Source organism: Thunnus thynnus, chromosome 7 (genome assembly GCF_963924715.1).
Source record: "Thunnus thynnus chromosome 7, fThuThy2.1, whole genome shotgun sequence".
Taxonomy (NCBI): Eukaryota; Metazoa; Chordata; class Actinopteri; order Scombriformes; family Scombridae; genus Thunnus; species Thunnus thynnus.
In genome coordinates this window covers 5,615,397-5,635,719 of record NC_089523.1, presented here as the reverse complement: position 1 = coordinate 5,635,719, position 20,323 = coordinate 5,615,397, and the positions used below count along the sequence as shown (strand labels likewise).

The 20,323-nt window shown below is 41.6% G+C and overlaps 1 protein-coding gene across 1 annotated transcript in view; it reads right to left on the bottom strand.

Moving 5' to 3' along the window:
* LOC137185679 (large neutral amino acids transporter small subunit 4-like) overlaps positions 1–20,299 on the bottom strand; it is a 30,992-nt gene extending 10,693 nt beyond the window's left edge. Inside the window, exons 1-7 of the mRNA XM_067593972.1 lie at positions 20,145–20,299; positions 17,500–17,721; positions 10,133–10,349; positions 9,975–10,030; positions 9,638–9,714; positions 778–870; positions 452–585 (exon numbers count right to left, since the gene is read on the bottom strand). Coding sequence (XP_067450073.1) covers positions 452–585; positions 778–870; positions 9,638–9,714; positions 9,975–10,030; positions 10,133–10,349; positions 17,500–17,659 — 737 coding nt within the window. The 5' untranslated portion in view covers positions 17,660–17,721; positions 20,145–20,299. The remainder of the gene's footprint in view (positions 1–451; positions 586–777; positions 871–9,637; positions 9,715–9,974; positions 10,031–10,132; positions 10,350–17,499; positions 17,722–20,144) is intronic.
* Between the last annotated feature and the right edge of the window lie 24 nt (positions 20,300–20,323).

Below are 20,323 nucleotides of genomic sequence, written 5' to 3'. Positions count from 1 at the left end.
GACACAGAGCACAGTAAACTGTTCAATTAAAACAGGAAGAAGAAAATAACAAAAAATGTCAGCAAAGACAGGGAGGTAAAGGGAAAGGACGGGATGAAACAAAAGATCCAGGTGAATGAGAGCAAAGCCAGCTCTTCCTCTGGTTTTATGGTATTTCCTGTCTTTAGGGTTAACTTGGCCTCCGCTGCATTAAACTAGGATTTAGTGTGCTTGAGTGTGTGAACATGCATGTCTATGCAATCCTGTATGTGTGTGTAGGACTGTGGTGATCTCTGGAGAATGTAGATTGTACAGACGGCACACAGCTGGAATCAATTTACATCACATATAAACTGAGTTTAGCTAATAACGTTACAATGGCTGCTTAGAAAGGATAGCTGGAGGCTACAGAAATGTGTATCTGCCTTTGTATGTGTGCCAGAGAGAGTTTGTAGTAGTCAAGTAGTCTTACGTGAAGTCCATGTCCTCTGGGCCAGGGAAGGGCTCCAGAGGCCAGTTGACGAAGCAGTTGAGGAAGACGAGGCAGGCGCAGCCAGCCCAAACCAGCAGGATGGTGATGAAGGCGACACCCAGATCATAAATCACCTACAAGCAGTCAGACAGGACCCCAAACAAATACATCATAATGGAGAATCGATAACACATGATAGGTAGCAGTGTAATTCGTTCTGATTTACCAACTGCATCATGTTTTTAGGAAGAAACCATATCTAATGGGTGAGAACAGATTTTATGTTTTGGATTTTGATGTAATTGGCTGCATAAATCAAATGTTACCTTGATGCCGGGGAAAGTGACAGCAGAGGAGGCGTAGGATCCAATCATCAGGGCAATGAAGGTCGACCTCAGGTCTCCAAACATGTTGGGCAGCTGAGAAGAGAGCAGAGAGAACAGCAGGGCTCAGACTACACACTTAATCACACATGAAAACACACAAAAACACGTGATGTCAACAGATTAATTGAAAACACGCTGGATAATCTCAATCTTGACCACGTTATAACATCTGAATATGATTTACACCACCATGAAAAACTATTAGCGTGGGGCCTAAAACGAGAAAAAATCAATTATCCCTTTCTAACACACCATGCAGAAGCACAGATTGGTCTTGCGCTTCTCAAATGTCACAGTGGAGGAAGAGAAACGGCTGAGAGTCTACAGCCATGCTAGAGGTTCTGTGAGGGTGTGCTTAGCACAGCAATGCTTTGGGCTAAATGCTAATGTCAGCACAAACATGTACACGCACTCATGACTAAAAGAATGTCATTAGTTTTGCAGGTATTTGTTCATAAACCAAAGTACTGGGAAAATCCAAATTTTGACCTGATGACAACACTAGAGGAAAAGTTAGGTCACCAAAGTTGTTATAATTCATCCCGAGGGGAACATGAATGGCTGAACCAAATGTCATGGTGATCCATCCAGACATTTTACTCAAAATAGCAAATGTCAACCTGCTGGCGGTGCTGGACGAAAAGTCAGAGGATCATGACCATGAACGTTTGCACATAATTTCATGGCAACCCATCTAATAGTTGTTGAGATATTTAGAGACTGGACAAAAGTGGTGAACCAAACAAAAGACATTGCCATCCCAAGAGCTATACCGCTAGCATGGATTAAAAGCCCTCTGAAGTGTATCACCTCTGTGCACTAGTGATAAAAATGAGGAGTTTTCTGCCTTTGACGCCAAGACGCTGGCATGAAACGCCTTCCATACTTAATGCACACTGCACACTATGCAGCCCAAATTATATCTATAATTGGATTTAGTTCTTTTGTTCTGACAGCATGTTAGCTTTCACAATTATCTCTTGTCATATTTTCTCCTTCCATAATCTACAAAAAGATGTCAAATTTCACATATGCAGGCAAAAACCTAACCCTGCTGCTTTACATTATTGACTATTGATAAGCTTTCGCCACAAAGTACACCCTGTGCTGCGGCATGTGTTTTTTGCACTGTTTTTCGTTCCAGCATTTGAAGCAAAGAAGCAGAGAGAGAAAATCCAGAGAGTCTTGCGTAATACACTCAACCCTCAACTCTAGACAACAGCACACGATGTTCTTCACTAGTCAACTTCAAACTGTAAACAGCCTTCCTCAGGAAGTCAAAAACAGAGAGCAAAAAACAACAGAGTGTGAGAGCAAAATGTGGCTGAGAGATTTATCATCTTTGTCAGTTGATTTACTTTAAAGGTACTCAAACTCTTCGTCAACAGCAGTGAATGAAGCAATGGATGAACGGAGGCAGGGAGATAAAAATGAGGACATAACTCCTCAGTAGAAGCATTATTATGGTTCATAAATAGCGAAAATGCGCTCAAAATTCCCCCTCTCTCATTTTCCTCATGTGTCCATCCACTCGTCCATCCAGCCGCTGTGTTCACAGCAGGGGTGCAGCTTGTTAGGCAGCTGCTTGAACCCTCTCACCCCACAGACGTCTCTCTCTGGGTTAATTGGACCAAAGGTGAGCACCGAAAATCACTACGCCCCTGCTATGACTTCCAAAATAACAAGGGCGCCGAATTTCTCTGCTCCTGTTTCTCTGGAGCAGCGCTCGACTGGAAGAATCCAGTTATGACACTTGACAGGAGGAGACTGACAGACTGACAACATTGGGGTATGATGGGTGACCTTTGGCCGAATTGGTGGAGAGAAGAGGAGAGGAGACACAAATGGCCAACTCAGCTTGTGCATAATGAATCAAGGCTAACTCATGATAGCTATGCAGAGTCAACAGGTTCAGATTTGACCACTAACGTTCAAGCACTTTATCCTCTAGCTTGTGATAATGACTCATTTTTCTTGTTCAGGGTGTTGCAAGAACTCTATTAGTACTACAACACTTGGGAAAATTCTTAAAATAAGGGACTTTATGAAAATTTTCAGGGTGAAGAGGAGTCAGAGAAGAGGGAAGGTATTATTTTTTCTTTTGGCTGACGGTAGGATAGTGACTTTTTTTGGAAGCGCAGAACCTTGCAATATAGTTAATAATTAAATAAATAGTTACATCCAAAAGATTACTTTCACTCTACTGTTTCATTTGACATATACAGATGACAGTAGTTCTGTCTCTGTATCAGGTTTTTAATGATGTGTACATTGGTGGCGAACATTGGAAGTTCCGCAAATATATTACAGGTATCCTGAGGAGTTTCTGACCTCTAGTTGTGCTATGGAGCTGTTTTTTTATGAGTGGTTCCCTGTTTGCCTTGTGGAGGCACAATGACAGTCCTGCCAATGGTTTCACACTATTTCAATTATCTACAGATGGCTGTAGTGTGCCAAAAAATACAGCAATGTGCCAACAAAGGCAGAGAAGAAGAAGACTGCCACCTAGTAAACATGGATGTAAACAATGCAGGATTTAAAATACTTCCCCCCTCACCGACCCAATAATTTTCATACAGCCCCTAATTTTCCTTTTCACTTAATGAACAATTTCCCATTTAGATTCCAGATATTCAGAGCAGATACAAAAGAATAAGGCCACTACAGTGTGGATGAGTCAGTCCCTAACCTCTCTGTCATTCACCTCCTTGATGTCTCTCCCATTTATAAACTCAGGCTTGTTTGTTCGTTCTGGGAACAGGTTCATTTGGAAGCACTGATGCCACTGGCGATCATTTCTATGAGCACACGAGTGAGAGGAAGAAAACAACAAAACCTGTTTACTAGAGTCAGTGGTGCAGTGCCAGAGCAAAGACAACCACAAACCATCCATGTGTGCAGCAGCATGCAGAAAGCACATCTAGTCCTTGTGATGCTGCTGAGCGGAGTGTTGGCCTGATACAACAATTACGTCACATCGGGAGTTTCTCTGGGTTACTAGGTCTGAGTCACTGTCAGTCAGCTGATGAGACCACTATTACCCAAAAACATGTTACAAACCGGTTTGGTAATACTGAAAGAAGAAGTAGGGAATAATGGGTTCAGCAGCGTGAGGATAACGTGAGGTTTGTGTGTTGATGGGAGGAGCAGCTGTCAGGCTTGACAAGGAACAGATAACAGTGTTTTTGTAACTAGAGTCAATAACACATCAGTCATGCAGACAGGTGAGTCTGTGACTGTTAAACACTAGCGGACAAAGAATCTGCTGTGGCCTCAGGCACTAACAGACACACAACCAGCAAATGATGCATTAACAGTACATAACAGATATGATGGATGTACTGTTATAAACACACATTTGACCCTATAGGTGCTCTACTGGACCAGCTCCAATTAAAAAAACACTTTCCATCATGTTCTCTCGTGCTCATTAATTAAATTAGTTGTTTGAATGTATTGTTTGAGCTAAATGCTAACATCAGCATGCTAACATAATGATAATAGTCTTAGTTTAGTGTGTTAGCTTATCAACATTTGCTAATTAGCACTAAACAAAAAGTAGCTGAGGATGAAGGGAATATCAGGCAATTTGCTGGTATTTAGCTGCTAGCACGGCTGAAAATCAAGGTGTTTTTAAAATTCTAATCCCTGGTTGGTGATTTTCCAACCATTAAAGGAATGCGTTTCCTGTATTTCTCAGCTTTCAGGGTACGGTATGGCATGTATACAGTTCCTAAAAAAAGTCAACAAGTGTGCCTTCCAGTTGGGTATGTACACAGTTCCTAATCAGAGGTATAACCCAAGTTTGTTTGGGAAATTTCACTCTCATAAATCTCAGTTACACTAACGATCGAATATCACCATATGTATGTTTATCTAGAGTGTGACTGATGAAAAGGATGGCGAGAAGTCCTGTAGGTAGATAGCCCACCCACTACTTTGTTGTTGCTCCTTCCCTGAATAGCTCTTTTGTTAGTTCTGTGGTCACCCTGTATCCATGCAAAGAGTGGCAGGGTACACACAGATGGGCTTAGTGTTTGGATAGCCACTACTAAAGGTCTATTTTAGCTTCAGAGCAGTCACCTGGAGATAAGAGATCAGGGTTCGGTTAGTAGCAGGTGCAGGTGGGGGGGATAAAGGCATTAGTGTGATTAAATTGTGTAAGAAATAATCACAAAGTCACCTCCTGAGACACAAAAGATGCTTCAAAGGATGGAAGAACGAATCAATAAGTGTATTTGCTGTGTATATATCTGGGTTTTGTTTGAACTGTGTCCAGGCAGCTCAGGTGTTTGTCATGACTCACGTGTCATTTTACTAAGGATTATAAAGTGGATTATGAGGATCATAAATGAAAACAGTATCAAAAACCTGTTTAGCATAGGTTCAATAAAGCAATCTCCTTTGAAAAACTCTCCTTCTTGGCTATAAAGACATTTAAAAACATCCATACGCCTCTTGGGTCACTGCCAAATTGTCCTGGAGCAATGTAAATGTTTTTAATCTTTGGATTGGCCAATAAGAGAGCAGCTTTTGGAAGAGTTTTACAAAGAAATGTAAACACCTGAACTCATGAACTTTTATTTGTCAGCATGACTGAACCTAGCCTGCCATCACATTATACATCAGCACCGTGAAGTAAATAAGAAATATTAGATCAAAACGCTCACTTAAAGCCATAATTTTTTACTATTATATTCCTCTGTATAAAGTTTCAAGCAATATTCTTGCGTCTGGGCCTGTTGAAACCTGCTCAGGTGTGATTAGATCTTGTTTGGGAGAGAGTGCTGAATGTTATCGTTGCAGGCAGAGGAGATGAATGCTGTGTGCACTGTACACCATGTGATCCACTTATATACAATGGACACTTTTGTTTATTGAATATATTTCAGTGCTTAAGGCAAGAGTGATCTCTAAAATCTATTTTTGTTTTACCACTTACGTCTTTATTGGGTCCATGTTCTGAATGTAATCATATGTAAATGTAAAACAAATGTATCAAAAGGGAGTCTGGAATCATAGTGGCTCCACATTTATTGTTAACTGTCTAGGATCTCCATTCAAATTCTCCAAAACTAGTTTACATACTTTTATGAGGTTAAAAGTTTCCCTTGTGACTGCAGACTTTTTGGCTGTCCTGCACTTTTGGATATATTTTTTTGAGTCACTCTGGATAAGAGCATGTGCTGAGTGTTGAAAATGGAAGTGGAAACGCAAATCGTGAGGCGACAAAGAGAACTGGGGAGTGACAAAAACATGCTGAGCCTAAAAGCCAGGTGGAGGGTGAAAGAGGAAACTGGACAGAGCCTGTTTCAGAGGAAAGAACAGAGAAATGAAAGAAGGAAGAGGGTTTGCTGCAGTGAGTGGAAACTTCAGCTGCCTGCCGCTGGACCATTGAGAACCAGCTCTGACCGGTCCTGTCCTGTCCTGACGCACAGGATAGAGCTCCATCCGTCATAAAGAGCTGCCAACTGGGCTGTAACATTAGCAAACATCAGCTGACAAACACTAGACTGCATACCTCCATCGCTCTAACGTCATCTTTTGCTCCCTCCCTTTACAGTCCAGTATATTTGTGGCTGAATTTGATGTAGTTTGGACTGAAATCAGCTGACTCTCAAAAGTTTCCACTAGAAATAAATTCTTGGAAGGGTGGTGATGTCTCTGAACATGTTTTAAGACCCCTCTGTGTCTGGAAGGAATTTACAGTCATTCCAGCTGCACAGTGTACCCTACAGCTCCAGCAACCAGATTCACACCACTACACAAAGCCAAAGCCACATCCACATGAGGCTGATATCAGCGTCTGGTCAGCTCGGATCTCAAATTACTGTGCGACTCTTGACCTTTTGGCATCCGTTCATATTTTCCCCACATCTCCTTTCCCTTCATTTTATGCGGTCACATGCAGTGAACAGAGCATACACTGTACTTCCTCCATCTCACCCCGCCATCTCCAGCATAGTAAAAATAGTCCACAGCCTGATCTCACCACTATTTGCTCTGACCCTTCCATCAAGAAGAATGAAGTGCTGTGTGTGTGCGCTTCATAAATTTTCCACCTAACAAGCAGTCATTCCTGCAGCCCCACCTAAAAGTTCATTCATTAGGGTGAAAAAGTCCAGCGTACTTCGATTTCTCAACTAAAAAACACATCTATGGCTATTTTGTTGGCTTGGAAGGTCAGATAGATGAGGCCTGTAAGTGTGTTTTCAGGTAGACCAGTGACACATAGAAAAAAGGGGGGATTAGGAACAGAGGATATACATATCAAAAGGCATCCGACAGAAAGTAGATTCGGGCAGCGTGCAGAGCTTCAGACTAGGAGACCAAACCCAGAAAGCGGAGGGGGCTCCAACACGTGCCACGAGCGAGACAGAGAACAAGAGGAGGAGTTTCATATGGGCTGTGGGTGTGGATGTATGTACATATGTGTGTGTGTGTGTGTGTGTGTGTGTGTTGGAAAAGGAAAGCTCCCTCTAAAAGAATGAGAGGACATTTTCTGTAACATGAAGCTGTTTACAGGCAGAGAACAGGGAGGAATGAGGGGGAGCAGAGGGAGTTACTCGCCTCCTCAGCTTCACTCCCTGTTCTCCATCGCCGGGACATTGAGTGCTGCTGAGTGTGCATCCACAGGAGAGAATGAGGAAGTGAAGCAAAGATAGATAAAGAGAAGAAATAACAGAGAACGGTGGGAAGGAGCCAAACAGACCAGTTTGAGCTCCTTATAGAGTTGTGAAATGGGAGCGGAGACGGAAGGGTGACTGAAGAAGAGGATGAAAGAAATCTCTGGTTCCTTTTCCCAAAAAAAGTGAATCACACACACTCACACACTTGGCAAGTTGGATATAGGTCACCGTTACATGAAGAGAATCAAATGACCCATGATGCCTGAGATGCACCCCCACCCTTCCCCCTCTGATGACGGGGGGCATCTCAGAGAGGGTTACAGGTTTCTTTAAATAGATGTTTTTCTCGGTAACAACCCTTGATCCTGAGATTGAGGAAAGGGCAGGGGAAGGGAAGAGCCTCCGCAAAGCATCCCCTTAACACACACACAAAGCAAGGCAGCAGCATAAACATTTGTCGAGGCCTGCAGGGAGCTGTAACTCAGCTTGCAGTAGCTCACAGCTAAAACAACACACACACACACACACACACACATAGTGCTGATGTACAGTAACATACTGGGCTCTTATGTGCACATGTGACAGTTTTGACAGTTGTGTGCAGGTCCAGCCTTGCTGAGGCAGAGCAGCTGAAACTGGAGAAGACAAAAACAACCGGGCTGAGACTACAGACTGGGAGGCTGGAGGAAGAAAGGGGGGGGGTGAAACCAGCTGAGCAACTTCTGTGTGTATGCGTGTGTGTGTGTGTGTGTGTCAGGGTCCCACTAGGCGGCCTGAATAGGAAACAGCGAAGCATGGGTGGGGAGACACACAAACACACTCAGTTCCCCTGTCGATGCTTCCTGTTTGTCTCCTCTGTGGCAGCCACTCTCTGCTCTCAGTGTGTTTTGTGATAAAGTGACAGACTGCTGATGCCTCAAGCACCTCTGTTGCAAAGATATGGTCGACATATTGGGCACTTCACCTCTAATGTGATAGGTACAGTATGTTGCAGTCAGAACTCCTAATTTGTGTCATCATCTCAAGTATTTTCACCTTTTAATACACGGCCCATTGTGCTGTTACAGCAATATCACATCTGTAGACAATGTGAACGGCGCACACTGGAGATGCATGTGTCCTTGAGTGGATGAAATAGTAATGAGTCTTGGTGGTCTTTTTTTGGCTCCCAGCCAGAGCAGCAGAGCGGGAGTGAATAACAGATTACTAATGCAGTCTCGTTCCCGTTTTACCACTCTCTCTCTCTCTCTCACGTGGCCCCTCCTGTGATGCAGCACTTTCTCTGACTGATGAGATCATCCTGACCAGTGGCTTTTCTTATCCACTCCCACCCATCCATTTCCTCCTGTCTACACATCACTGCTCATCCCTCCAACTGCCCGTGCCTCACTCTGTCTCCTCCTCTCCCCATCTTTTAAAACGTTCCCTCTCTCTAATGCATCTGTCTTTCTGCCCATTGTCGTCTCTCTGTTCACTGACCCTCTTGTTTCTTCTCTCCGTTTTCTGATGCTATCACTTCACAGTGCTCTAATTCTGCTCTGCTGCCTCTCTTTCTCCTCACTCCTCTTCTGAATACAATTTGTCTTCCAAAATCTCTACATCTCTTCCTCATATCCAGTTATTACGCAATACTGGTCTGCTCATATTGACACTGATGCTATTCAGTGTTTTTTAACTTGTCAGCTGCTAAAGAAAAATAAATGCAAACTTGCTTCAGTGCAAGTGAAGCACAAAGGACTGAATTTTTGCTATAATAACTTCTATTCTGAGGAAACCTATTTTTTTGCTATGGTACAGATAATAACTAGTATTATTTGACCAGTGAAATTAAATATTGGTGAGAATTAGGGCTGCAAATAATGATTGTTTTCATTGTCTATTCATGGTCCATTGTCCAATGGTCCAAAACCTGTAAGATATTCAATTAACTATGGAAAAAGAAAAGATGCAAATCCTCACAAATGAAAAAGAACCTAAGAAGCTAATACTATTTGGTGTTTGGCATTTTAGCTTGAAAAGTGATTGAAGTGATTGATCAATTATCAAAATAACAAAGTCGTTTGACTAACCGATAAATCAACTAATTGTTTCAGCTCGTGTTATAAGCACCTTCAATCCAAAAATATGGGCATCACACAGTATCAAAATCATTGTAAGGCTGTGCTACTCACCGTCAGAGAGGTGAAGGTCATGCACATGCCTCCAAACCCATTGAGCGCCAAAGCAAAGAAGATCAGGATGGACAGATCTACAGGAGAAAGAGCAGATTAGTGACACAGGCAGAGGTGGTTACTCTGCTAACACAATACAACTCCCACACATCCCGTCTGATTAATGAAAGTGTCACCACAGCATCGATATGTGCCTTTGTGTAAATGAGCTCTACAATATTGCTCACCTACAAAAGCAACATGATTGAGAGGAGTGTGTGAGGCAGTAGGGTCCCTGAGTGAACATATGATGCCGTTAAAGTGATGTATGTGAGATGACACAAGCACAAATACATACTGTTGGGATCGTTGGCTCCATAGGCGATGAGGAGGCAGGAGAAGCCAAAGCAGGCACTGGGAACACAAAGTATTGGCAATAAATAAAACAAACAGTCCATAACTGCCTAGTGTCATATCAAGTGGAGAATGGATTGAGATCTTCTTCTCCAGCCTCACCTGCCCAGAAGTCGCAGCTTCCGCGGCCCGTATTTGTCCATGACGATGCCCATGGGCAGTGTGATGGCGGACAAGAGGAAGGAGCCCACAGTGAAGGCCAGGTTCAGCATCTCATCCTGGTCCTTGCAGATGGGCCAGCCGTTCATCTCGAGGTACTCCTCAGCTTCAGACAGCTCAGAGGTTGACGTGTTGGAGAAGGTGAGGTTGGAGCTGTTTCCTGGATGGTGAGAAAAATGAAAGCAGAGAGGGAAAGACTTCAGGTTTGAGCAGTCAGATGAGGAAACACTGTTTGTTAACTTGATTTCTTCTCTTAAGGCTGCATGCTGCAGTTATGCTGGTGGTTCCAGATGACAATAAACCCTTACTTTAATTCTTTTTATTAAACATATAGGAGTTCTGTAAAGTTCTTATACTATATATATATATATATAGATTAAACTACCCAAAAGTACATAAATTAGCTCCATCCCAGACTGCAACATTAATGCTGCATACACATTCTAATAATAATCTAATAATACAATATATACAAAAATACTTTTCTTTGAATAATAATTTGTATCTATAAAAAAGTTCAACTGCATGTACTCTCTTTGATTCATTGAAAATTCAAAATCTATGAATATAAAAATGTTTTTTTCATCTCAAAAGTTCAACTACTGGACACAAGATGTCTCCAGCTTCAAGTTTCCACATTTCTACACTTGTGTAAGTCGCATACTGGACCACCATTGGCTCCAAACTAGTTGTGATGTCAAAAAATCATCTCATGTTAAATGAGATTTAAGGTGAGCACAGACAAACTTTCCACTTTCAGCAGATGAATGTGAAAACAGACATCAAGTGTCAAACTCTGCACATACATCATTCTACACAGTGAAGCTCAAACATCCGACCGAAGGAAGAAGAAGAAAAACACATTTTTGAGTGAAAGGGGACTTTAAGTAAATGATCTGAATACTGCCACTGTTTACACCAAAGAAAAACAAAGAGGCAAAAGTGATAAAAAAAAAAAACCCAACAAAAAAACAGGGTAAATCTGGGCTTTCTGAGCTAATCTGGATATTTTCTTCATGAGAAATGTGGCATAATGCAGCTTTAAATCAACCTATGGAGCTGTACAAAACAAGGATCTTGATTCTCTGTATACAAGAAGTTATAAACACGAAACAAGACAAAAACAAGGAAAAGAAAAGAAACTGGTGACTTCATTGACTCTGTCATCCAAGAGGTTTTGATGTCATCTAAAATAAATGCTTTCTTGGTTTTTCCAATGTTGCACTTTGAGGTCAGAGCTTCTACGTCTTCCGCCCCCCCTTCTCCACGAGCTGAGTTGCTGATCGAAAAAGCCAAGAAACTCATTAAAGGTCAAGTAAACAGACTGCCGGGAAAACAACACAATACAGAGCAACCAGGCACTAGAAATAGCCACAACCGAACCCCTGCAGGGTAGAGGGGAACTCTGTAACAGTTTTGCACAGACAGAGACTCCAGCTCAGTCTGCCTCCCACTGACTCACTGGTAAACACAGTCCATCAGAGTTCATGTAGAGTCTATTTCTGTCTATCTGTTCTATTAGACTGCTGCCTCTGGTGAAACTCTGTTGAACAGACAGGGGACAAAGAGGAAGGCTGACAGAGGAAAGCAACTCCTCACTCACCTTGACTTGTTTTCGGTCAAACTGCTTAGAAAACAATGGAGACAGACTCAGCAGTTACCACATGTTCAGTGTCTGAAGGAGGGAGGTATGAAGCACTTAGTCATCAGAGTGTTTTCTTCCCGTCAGTCTTGGGGGAATGTTGTCAACAGCAGCTAAAGTCTGTGCAGCGTCTAATAAACAACATAGCTGAAAATCTGCTTTCCCGCTATGTTCGTAAAGGAGGTGTGTGATTGTGATCTCTGTTGAGCCAGTTTAAGGTAAAAGGAGAGGAGGGGGGAGGAGGTATTGACACTAGTTTGTGGGTGTCGGGGTGAATTTAGTATAACAACAGGAAGCTATTATGTCATATTAAATACATCCTGATGCAGAAAATTAGTCCTTGTCTTGTGTAGGTGAAAGGTAACGTGGCTAAATGAAGATCTGAGGGCTGCAGTGTTGTTTTTATGCTGGTACATAAATCATCTAAAGCATGTGGGGACTTGAGCTTGAGAGGCTGCAGAAAAGTCTAGTTTAATTTAACATGACAGTGCAAAAATGACAGAAATGTTGATCTATGGCTTTTTTGAAAGAGATTTGTGTTCATAGTTTTGGCCAGAATTCATATTGTTCTAAAAGCAGTTACTGAGATCTGGGCTCACAGCAACATGGCAACAACAAAGTCAATTGGGACAAGAAATGAGCAGTCAGACAGGTTGTAATTAAGCCAAATTACCTAAACCACTTAATTTGGAGGTAAAATGCAAAATGTCAGCAATATCATAAAACCAAGTTATATTTGGAAATTACATTTGAAAAAGTTTCAACATTAAATTTGAGGACGAGACAATTACAACACAATATCTGATAACCTTTTTAAATGGACTCATTTCTACACCGGCTCCCTTCAGGAAGTATAGCATTATGGGTTGTTTGTAGCCTTAATGGTGCTAGGCTAGCAAGTTTCTGTTTCTGTTTTAGAGTAAATTGGAAGAAGAATGACTGGTGTCACGTGATGATGAGGAGCTAAAACAGACTGACAAATGTTAAAATCATTCTCTACTTTGTGAATATGTGACTGTAGACAAGCTAAATAAAGTATTATCAACTTTATGAGAGAGAAAGGCTTCAACTATTTTCTCCTTGGACTGTTATCTTGGGAAAATTTTCCCAATATGGACTAATCTCAAAGTATTTTGTATCTTCAAAAAAAGAGAGAAAAAAAATCCAGGTTATCTTATATTGTGTACAATAGGTCAACATTGAACTAGGAAGTCAGTCTATAAACTGTGACAGATGTTTACAATAGACAGTTTGCCTTTTGGCCTTGTTTTCTCTCCCAAATAAGTTTGGCTAATGTGGGGGTTTGTTTACAACCTGTGACTGCTCGTTGTTTTTACCTTGTTTGACTTTGTTTTAGCGATGTCATCATGCTCAGAGATCTCAGCCATTGAATCAGTGAGTACAATGTTATTATTACGAATAAGAATGGTGAAATTGCCCTTTAAAAGTCACCCACACACCTCTACTATGATGGATATGAAGCAATTTGTTCAATTCACTACTCCTTATAGAATCATTATATTGGTTGTCTATAGGAAGCTCTTCACCTGAATGGATTTTCAAGGGTGCATGAATTTATTATGATGATTTGTAGTGAGAGTAGTTGGACTACTAGTAGTAACGACACCATCATTGTCCTGGTTTTCAGTGAAGTTTTAGTGTCCCTTGATAACCTTGATACTGTTCCAGACTCTAATCTGAACATATTTCTTCATAAAAAATGTCAGAAAAATCTAAAATATGGGCATTTTTATCAGCTTTCAAGAGCTGTCGGTGATCAAACCTTTCTGTCAATAGCTGGATTATATGCTCTGCACTCTCAGCCTGGTATTTGAGGTGTACTGGAGCATTAAGTGCTGACTGTTGGACTAACAGCAGGTAGGAGCATCTGTCCCCCGGTGGGCCCCGGCTGCTGACTAATCAAATGACTGCAGCAAACCTGAGTCAATAAGGGAAGAACCCTGACAACACACACACATACACACAGACACACTCAAGGGTATAAAGGCTGACTTGATCTTCTCTGAAAAGTCGTGTCATGATGAATCACATACTCTGTGTTTAATGTGAACCGGCCATCCGTCATAGTTGTTTCTCCTTTAATGTCAACCCTATAAAAACAGTTTTTTGTGTGTATGTTTTGCCAAATTCCTTTTTTTTCTCCTTTGACACACCACTCCCTTCTCTTCTATGAACTTTCCTATACATACAGGTGATATCAAACACTCGCAACCTGCAGAGTCATTTAGTTTAATGATTGCTAGAGTGTGCTAACAGGTTTATTTCATTGGTTTCAAAGTTGTCAAGGACAACATGAAGCGCACAACCAGATACACACAGAGCATTAAATGAGAAGGGATGACAAACAAACTAGCAATTTCAGATATTCTAATCTTAGACTGTTTTCTCTCAGGGAGGATGTGCATGCTGTTCACAATGAGCTAAACAAACTTTTGGGTCAGTGTATCTTTCAGAAGCAGCCAAGAATCTCAGAGAAAGAACGGTGATGACAGGCCGAGCCACGTGACAAAAAAGTGAGACAAAGAGAGGTGAGATCGGTTGACAAGTTAGATGAAGGATTGTACATCTGTCTCTGTCTACTGCAACATGTAGACTTTTCACACCAACAGAGTAACCACAACCTAACTGTGGGAGATCAGGTTGCACTGAGCTGATGAACAATAGAGTTTCACTTTCATGAGGGAGTATGTGTTCTTTAAAACGAATCCACACAGTGCGGAGATGGAAACTATGAACTTTAAGGTAGGGATAGATGTTCAAAGATAGGAAATTTAACATACAGCCAATAGAACAACTGACACTTCTAGACTTTTCTTTTATGTCTCTCAACCCTTTTCTCGCCCACTTCTGTAGCACTCTCTTCTATGCATGCTCACAGGAATGCCTCTGGACCTTATCTTCTCAGGTGATATGCCACTTGGTGAAATTCCGCGACACATTCTGGGACTGTGCTTTGTTCCTCAGCCGAACACAAGACTGCCTTTACAATGTGCAGAACAATCGCTGTCTGGCCGGCTCGGCCTCTGAATGCCCTCTCATTTCTGACTAAGAGTGTGTTTGACCAGTTGTTAACAGCAGTTGAGACTTTCACACCTTCATAATGCTGCAACTCTTTTTTTGTACATAGACTGGTGACTGCCTTTGTGTAGTGCTGTCTGCTAGATGTGTTCAAACTGAGTATATATAGAGGGCACACATGAAGCTATGCATCAAAAGTTGTAAGTAAGCAATGGTTGCTAACCATGAACTACCAGCTTGCATTATTCATGACCTGAATTGTGCCCAATATTGTGTTTTTTTATCTTAAACATAGTGAATGTGGAATGAGTGAACAGTGCCAGGGTAATCTGTAAAGTTCCTGCCGCCAAAAATGTGAAAAAGATGAAATTTCAAGTCACCACTCTATGAGTAATGTGATCTCTACTTAGAATCAGAGTGAAAAGGATGCAAGACAATAGAAACCAGGTAGAGCTCAGCCTTTTGCCAAGTTCTGCTAGAAGCAGGACAATGTCTGCACATTTTTGCCCAGAGAATAAACAAACAGATTGAATACACTGAGAGTAGAGACTTAACACATTCAGCATATTGAGCACCTTCCTGACCCGATAACAGACTTCGTAAACACCAAAATTGCTGATTTTACTTTGCAGGTGAGAGAGCGGGAGCGAGAAAGTGAGACATGTCGTGACAGGACTGGAGTCAGGTCACTGTAGAGTCAATAGCAAAGATCCATACAGGTTAACTTCCCACACCTAAACCGAATCCACTCAGATAAACGTTATCTGTGAGCAGTTAACAGGGTTAATACAGACCTACAGTAATGTTTTACACTGTGGAAAATGTAAAGTGAGAATGACAGTCCTCTCAAGTGCTGCAGATAGGGTCATGTGATGATGTGTGAGTTAAATGTGTGACAGCGATGAAACCATACGCGCAAATTAACCCTGCAAGGCTTTCATCACTGCTTCTTTTGTAGGATACAAAGAGAGAAACACGGGCAGAGACAAATCAGAGGATCAAAGCGACAGACAACAGCCTGTGTGATAATCACTGTGGAGAAGAAAGGGATGAATGGTCTCATTCACACATACATCTGCTACCTGGAAATGGAGACAAATCAAAACTCTAGTGATGATGATGAACCAACCTTTCAATATGTTGTCATTATGTATGTATGTAACCTAACTTGCTACAGTGACAATGAGCGGATACTGAATCATGCTCCGGATGACCCAAAGTTCTCATCTGATTTTGATTTTCTGAGCCAAAGCAATTTTCTCTCATAAAAACATAATTTAATAATCCGCTGAGTGCAGTAACTCACTGCACCACCTTTGATCATGGAGAGCCGCGGACAGAATAAGATAGAATAATCTAATGTGATCCATCTGTTGGTTTGTTGTGGAGCTTCACAGCCACTTTTAAAGCTTGTTTAGAGCCTGACTGCAGCTGGTGTATTGACTTGTTTTCCACAAGGAAATCCCAGCTGTTGGATCAATATGATTCCTGCTAATATGCAGGTAGCTTCTTTGCTCAAAGGTCGCTGTCAGAAGAAACCTGAGCACTTCTCGCCTTTCCTACGTGTGTTTGTTATTCCACCGCACCCAGCTCAGATATACTCAGGGCGTAGTCACCCAAGGTCCTATTAACCCATACCATCTGATTGAATCTAAAGAGTCCAAAACAAGGCTATTCTGCTGAAATACTGTATGCAAAAAGGCCAGTTAGCACTAAAGCTTCTTTGCATCTATGTAGCTACTTTGCATGACAGTTATGGTCATGTTAGCAGCAGCAGACGTAGTTGTGAAAGCGGTCACTTACAAATGATATTCTACATATAATTTATGGCATAGAGTCATTCATCTGATTGCAGTGCTTTTATTTGAAATAAGTTCCCCTCAGTTATACTTGGGGTCCAATGGTGGAAGAAGTGTTTAGTAAAAGTACCTATACGTGAATGTAAAAATACTCAGTTACAAGTAAAAGTCCTGCATTCAAAATCCCATTTAAGAAAAAGCACAAAAGCATCATCAGCGAAATGTACTTGAAGGTTTTTTTTCTGCTGAAAAATGGCTCCTGTGACGGATATATCATATATATATATATATTCTTATATTTTAATACAGATGTATCAGTGCATATGCAGCATTTTGCTGTTGTAGCTGGTCCAAGTGGAGCTAATGTTCACTATTTAAACACAGTTAGGCATCTGAAATGTGACCCAACTAGACACTGTTTCATTGTAAAGGGTCACAAGCTTGAAAAGGTTGTGAACCACTGGTTTAATCTTTGATTAACATTGATTTTTTACATGTAAAATCTTAATCTAAAAAGTAACTACGGCTGTCAAATGAATGTAAAAAAAGTAAAAAGTATTATTTTATATATTTTATATAAAAATGTGTATATATTTTCCTCTGAAATGTAGTGGAGTAGAAGCACAATGTAGCATAAAATGGAAATAGTCAAGTAAAGTACAAGTACCTCAAAAAAGTGCATAAGCACAGTACTTGAATGCAGTTACTTTCCACCACTGATAGTCTCCAACAGTTCCCAACAGTTCTGCAGCCTGCCTCGACTCCACACCTCTAACCCCCTCCCCCCACCCCCTTTGTCAAATATTATAACCTGTGTAATTCTGACTCACCAGGTCCTTTGCACAGGTAGGAGTAGAAGCCTTCAGACTTGAGCATGATGAGCAGGGATGCCCAGCCCAGCAGCACAGCTGAGAAAAGCAGGTTCTCAATGACCGCCGTCACCGCCATCCACCAGCGGCGGGAGAAAGACGTGGCCAGCGTGGGAGCCATCTCTGCTGGGTTGGAGGTAGCACTTCACTGGCCTGACTGGAGTGGAGGGAGGCTGCTGGAGCCTGGAGGGTCAGACAGGGGGAATGGAGACAAGATGATGAGAGATGACAGCGACATTCAGTATGCTTCTGGGATTAAATATTTATAAAACCGAGAAAAATTATTGCAGATGTTATGTGACACTGATGCTGCATTTCTTGTTTTGGTACTCAGTGGCAAGTTTAGCATCTCTGGATATAATCATATATAAACAATAGGGTCTAAGATGTTTCACAGCTGCTTGACTTCACAACAAAGTGTTTAGGATGACTCTCTTGGCCTGAATAATCTATGTGTCTTTGTTCTTGCCTGACGATGATGATGATGATGATGATGATGATGATGATGTAGAGGAAGACTCACAAACAGAAACAGCTGAGGTCTTTGAAGAGCACAAATCCCTATTATAAATATTAAACAGCCCCCGCCCCTGAATTATCTGATTGGCTTAAGGGTTTAACAGGTCCTCTCCTATTGGCTGTTAGTGACATAGCTCGTGCAGCTGCTGCACGTGAGGTTGATGTTGCATTCAGTACCCGTGGGGGACCGATACAGAGAGAAGGGTATTTCCTGCCAGAAAATATTGTCGACATGAGCTTTTACATTTAAAAAAAAAAAAATCTTAAAGGTGAGTTTGATACTAGAACTCAGTTCCCACAGTCTTCGATCCCAGCTCTCTAATATTTGTTTTTTGGAGGGTTTTTTTTTTTTTTTTTTACATGTAGGCTACAAATAGCAGATAAAATACCTGCAGCCTGCCTTAAATTGGTGATTAAATATAACATAAATATAAATATACGTCAACAGACACGACTATTTGCTGGGTTGTTCCTTTGTCAGTATTAAAAAAAATGTTTCACTGTGTAAGTGGATGTGTGTCGAGGCTGACAAAGCCACTTTGAAGAAAAACAACCTGTGTTTACAGAAAACTCCACGGCACGTGAACGCAGCGCGAGCTCCAGCCGGTTCGAACCAGTACGGCGCGAGATTTACTTTATTACAACCTATGATAACCAGTGGAGAGATGATGCGCTGTCTGACTGTATAAAGTGAGCACTGTGAAGCTCTTTCAGATATAACACTTTACACACAGGACCTGACTTGAATCCGTAATGGAAATAAATTACATCCACATGTATTTTCATTATATGCCAGTGTGTGATGCACTGGTTAAAATAAATCACGTAAAGCTGTTCTACTATACTGTATGACAGATTGTTTTTGTCTGAATATGAACTTGATGCCACTCATCACCCCCAGCACTGAGGACCATGGAGAGTAAGCTGCATATGAACACACACACACATACATACATACATATATGTATATATATATATACACACACACACACACCAGACATCACTTAAATCTTGTGTCTTTTTTAGCAGCAGATCATCGCACTGAGAACAATAAGACAAAGTAGTAATATTGCGGTGAATGAAGAGCAGCGCTGGAACTGGTCTGAACTGGACTATCCGCACAACACCCCCCTCCACCCCCACCAACCCCATCTGCATCTCCAGCCCCCTCCCTGCAGAGTCAAGTTAACCAAAATGACACATTGCACTTCCGGCGGCTAGTTACAAAATAAAATACAGCTACCTTTTCTTAGTCTGAAATATAATAATAACATACACTAACATAGTCAGAAAACACTGCTAATCCCGCCACAGTATCATATGCAATAGCAACACATACATGGGAAAACACATGTCTGATTAAACTGCAGGCTGTTTTCACTCATCAACTGTATGTTCGTTCAATGGTGCCCTTTTTTTGAAGACTGAACCCTCCACTGTCCCGGAATTACGCGGGCTGTTTCTCAGTAACTTGACGCACATCCAAGCAGGAGGCGCTCAGCTGTTCAGTATCAACAACAGCGCATCATGCTGCTGAAACAAAGACACTCATTAGCAGACTACTGGCAACAACGAGCCTCCACATGCAACAGCCTCCACTGTTATCCTGCTGTAAACAGCTGTCTACTGAGATCACACACTCCTGGTTTTATAGACATTAAATCTTTCATGAAACGGTGAATACACGCACGGCTGTCGTCATCACATCCGAGCAACATAAGGAAAACGAAGGAAGTGATCCAGACAGTGAAAGAAACAACTTGAACAAATGTATCTGATGGAATATAATCAGCTCTGAATGTTTTCCCAGAATTAGCACTTTCAGTCAACAAGATGAGCTAGAAAAGCTGACCAAACACTGATAGACTAGAAGTTGATAACAGTGTTACAGGCTGCTGCAGCCTGTTTCCTCTGCAGCCGTGAAAACAAAGGAAAACACTCAAAGTGAAAGATAAAATCTCTCTGCAAAATAATGCCTGTGACACATTGTGTTATTATCGTAAATTGGCGATTCCTTCCATGAAGCATGCCAACATATGAGTCAGCCTCTCCTCCGGTGTAGAGCATCCTTGGTGCGGACAGCTTACCTGAGTCTGTGGATTCAGGGACAATAAAGCCGCTCTGTCTTCAGTTCAATCTGCCTCTGCAGGTCCAAATGTCCCTCGACGACAAACAAACAGAGCAGCTTTGCGAATTCACATGTATGATGTCTCTTTGGATCACTGTTTCCTCTCTCATCCCTCATTGCTGCCGTTTTATAGCAGCG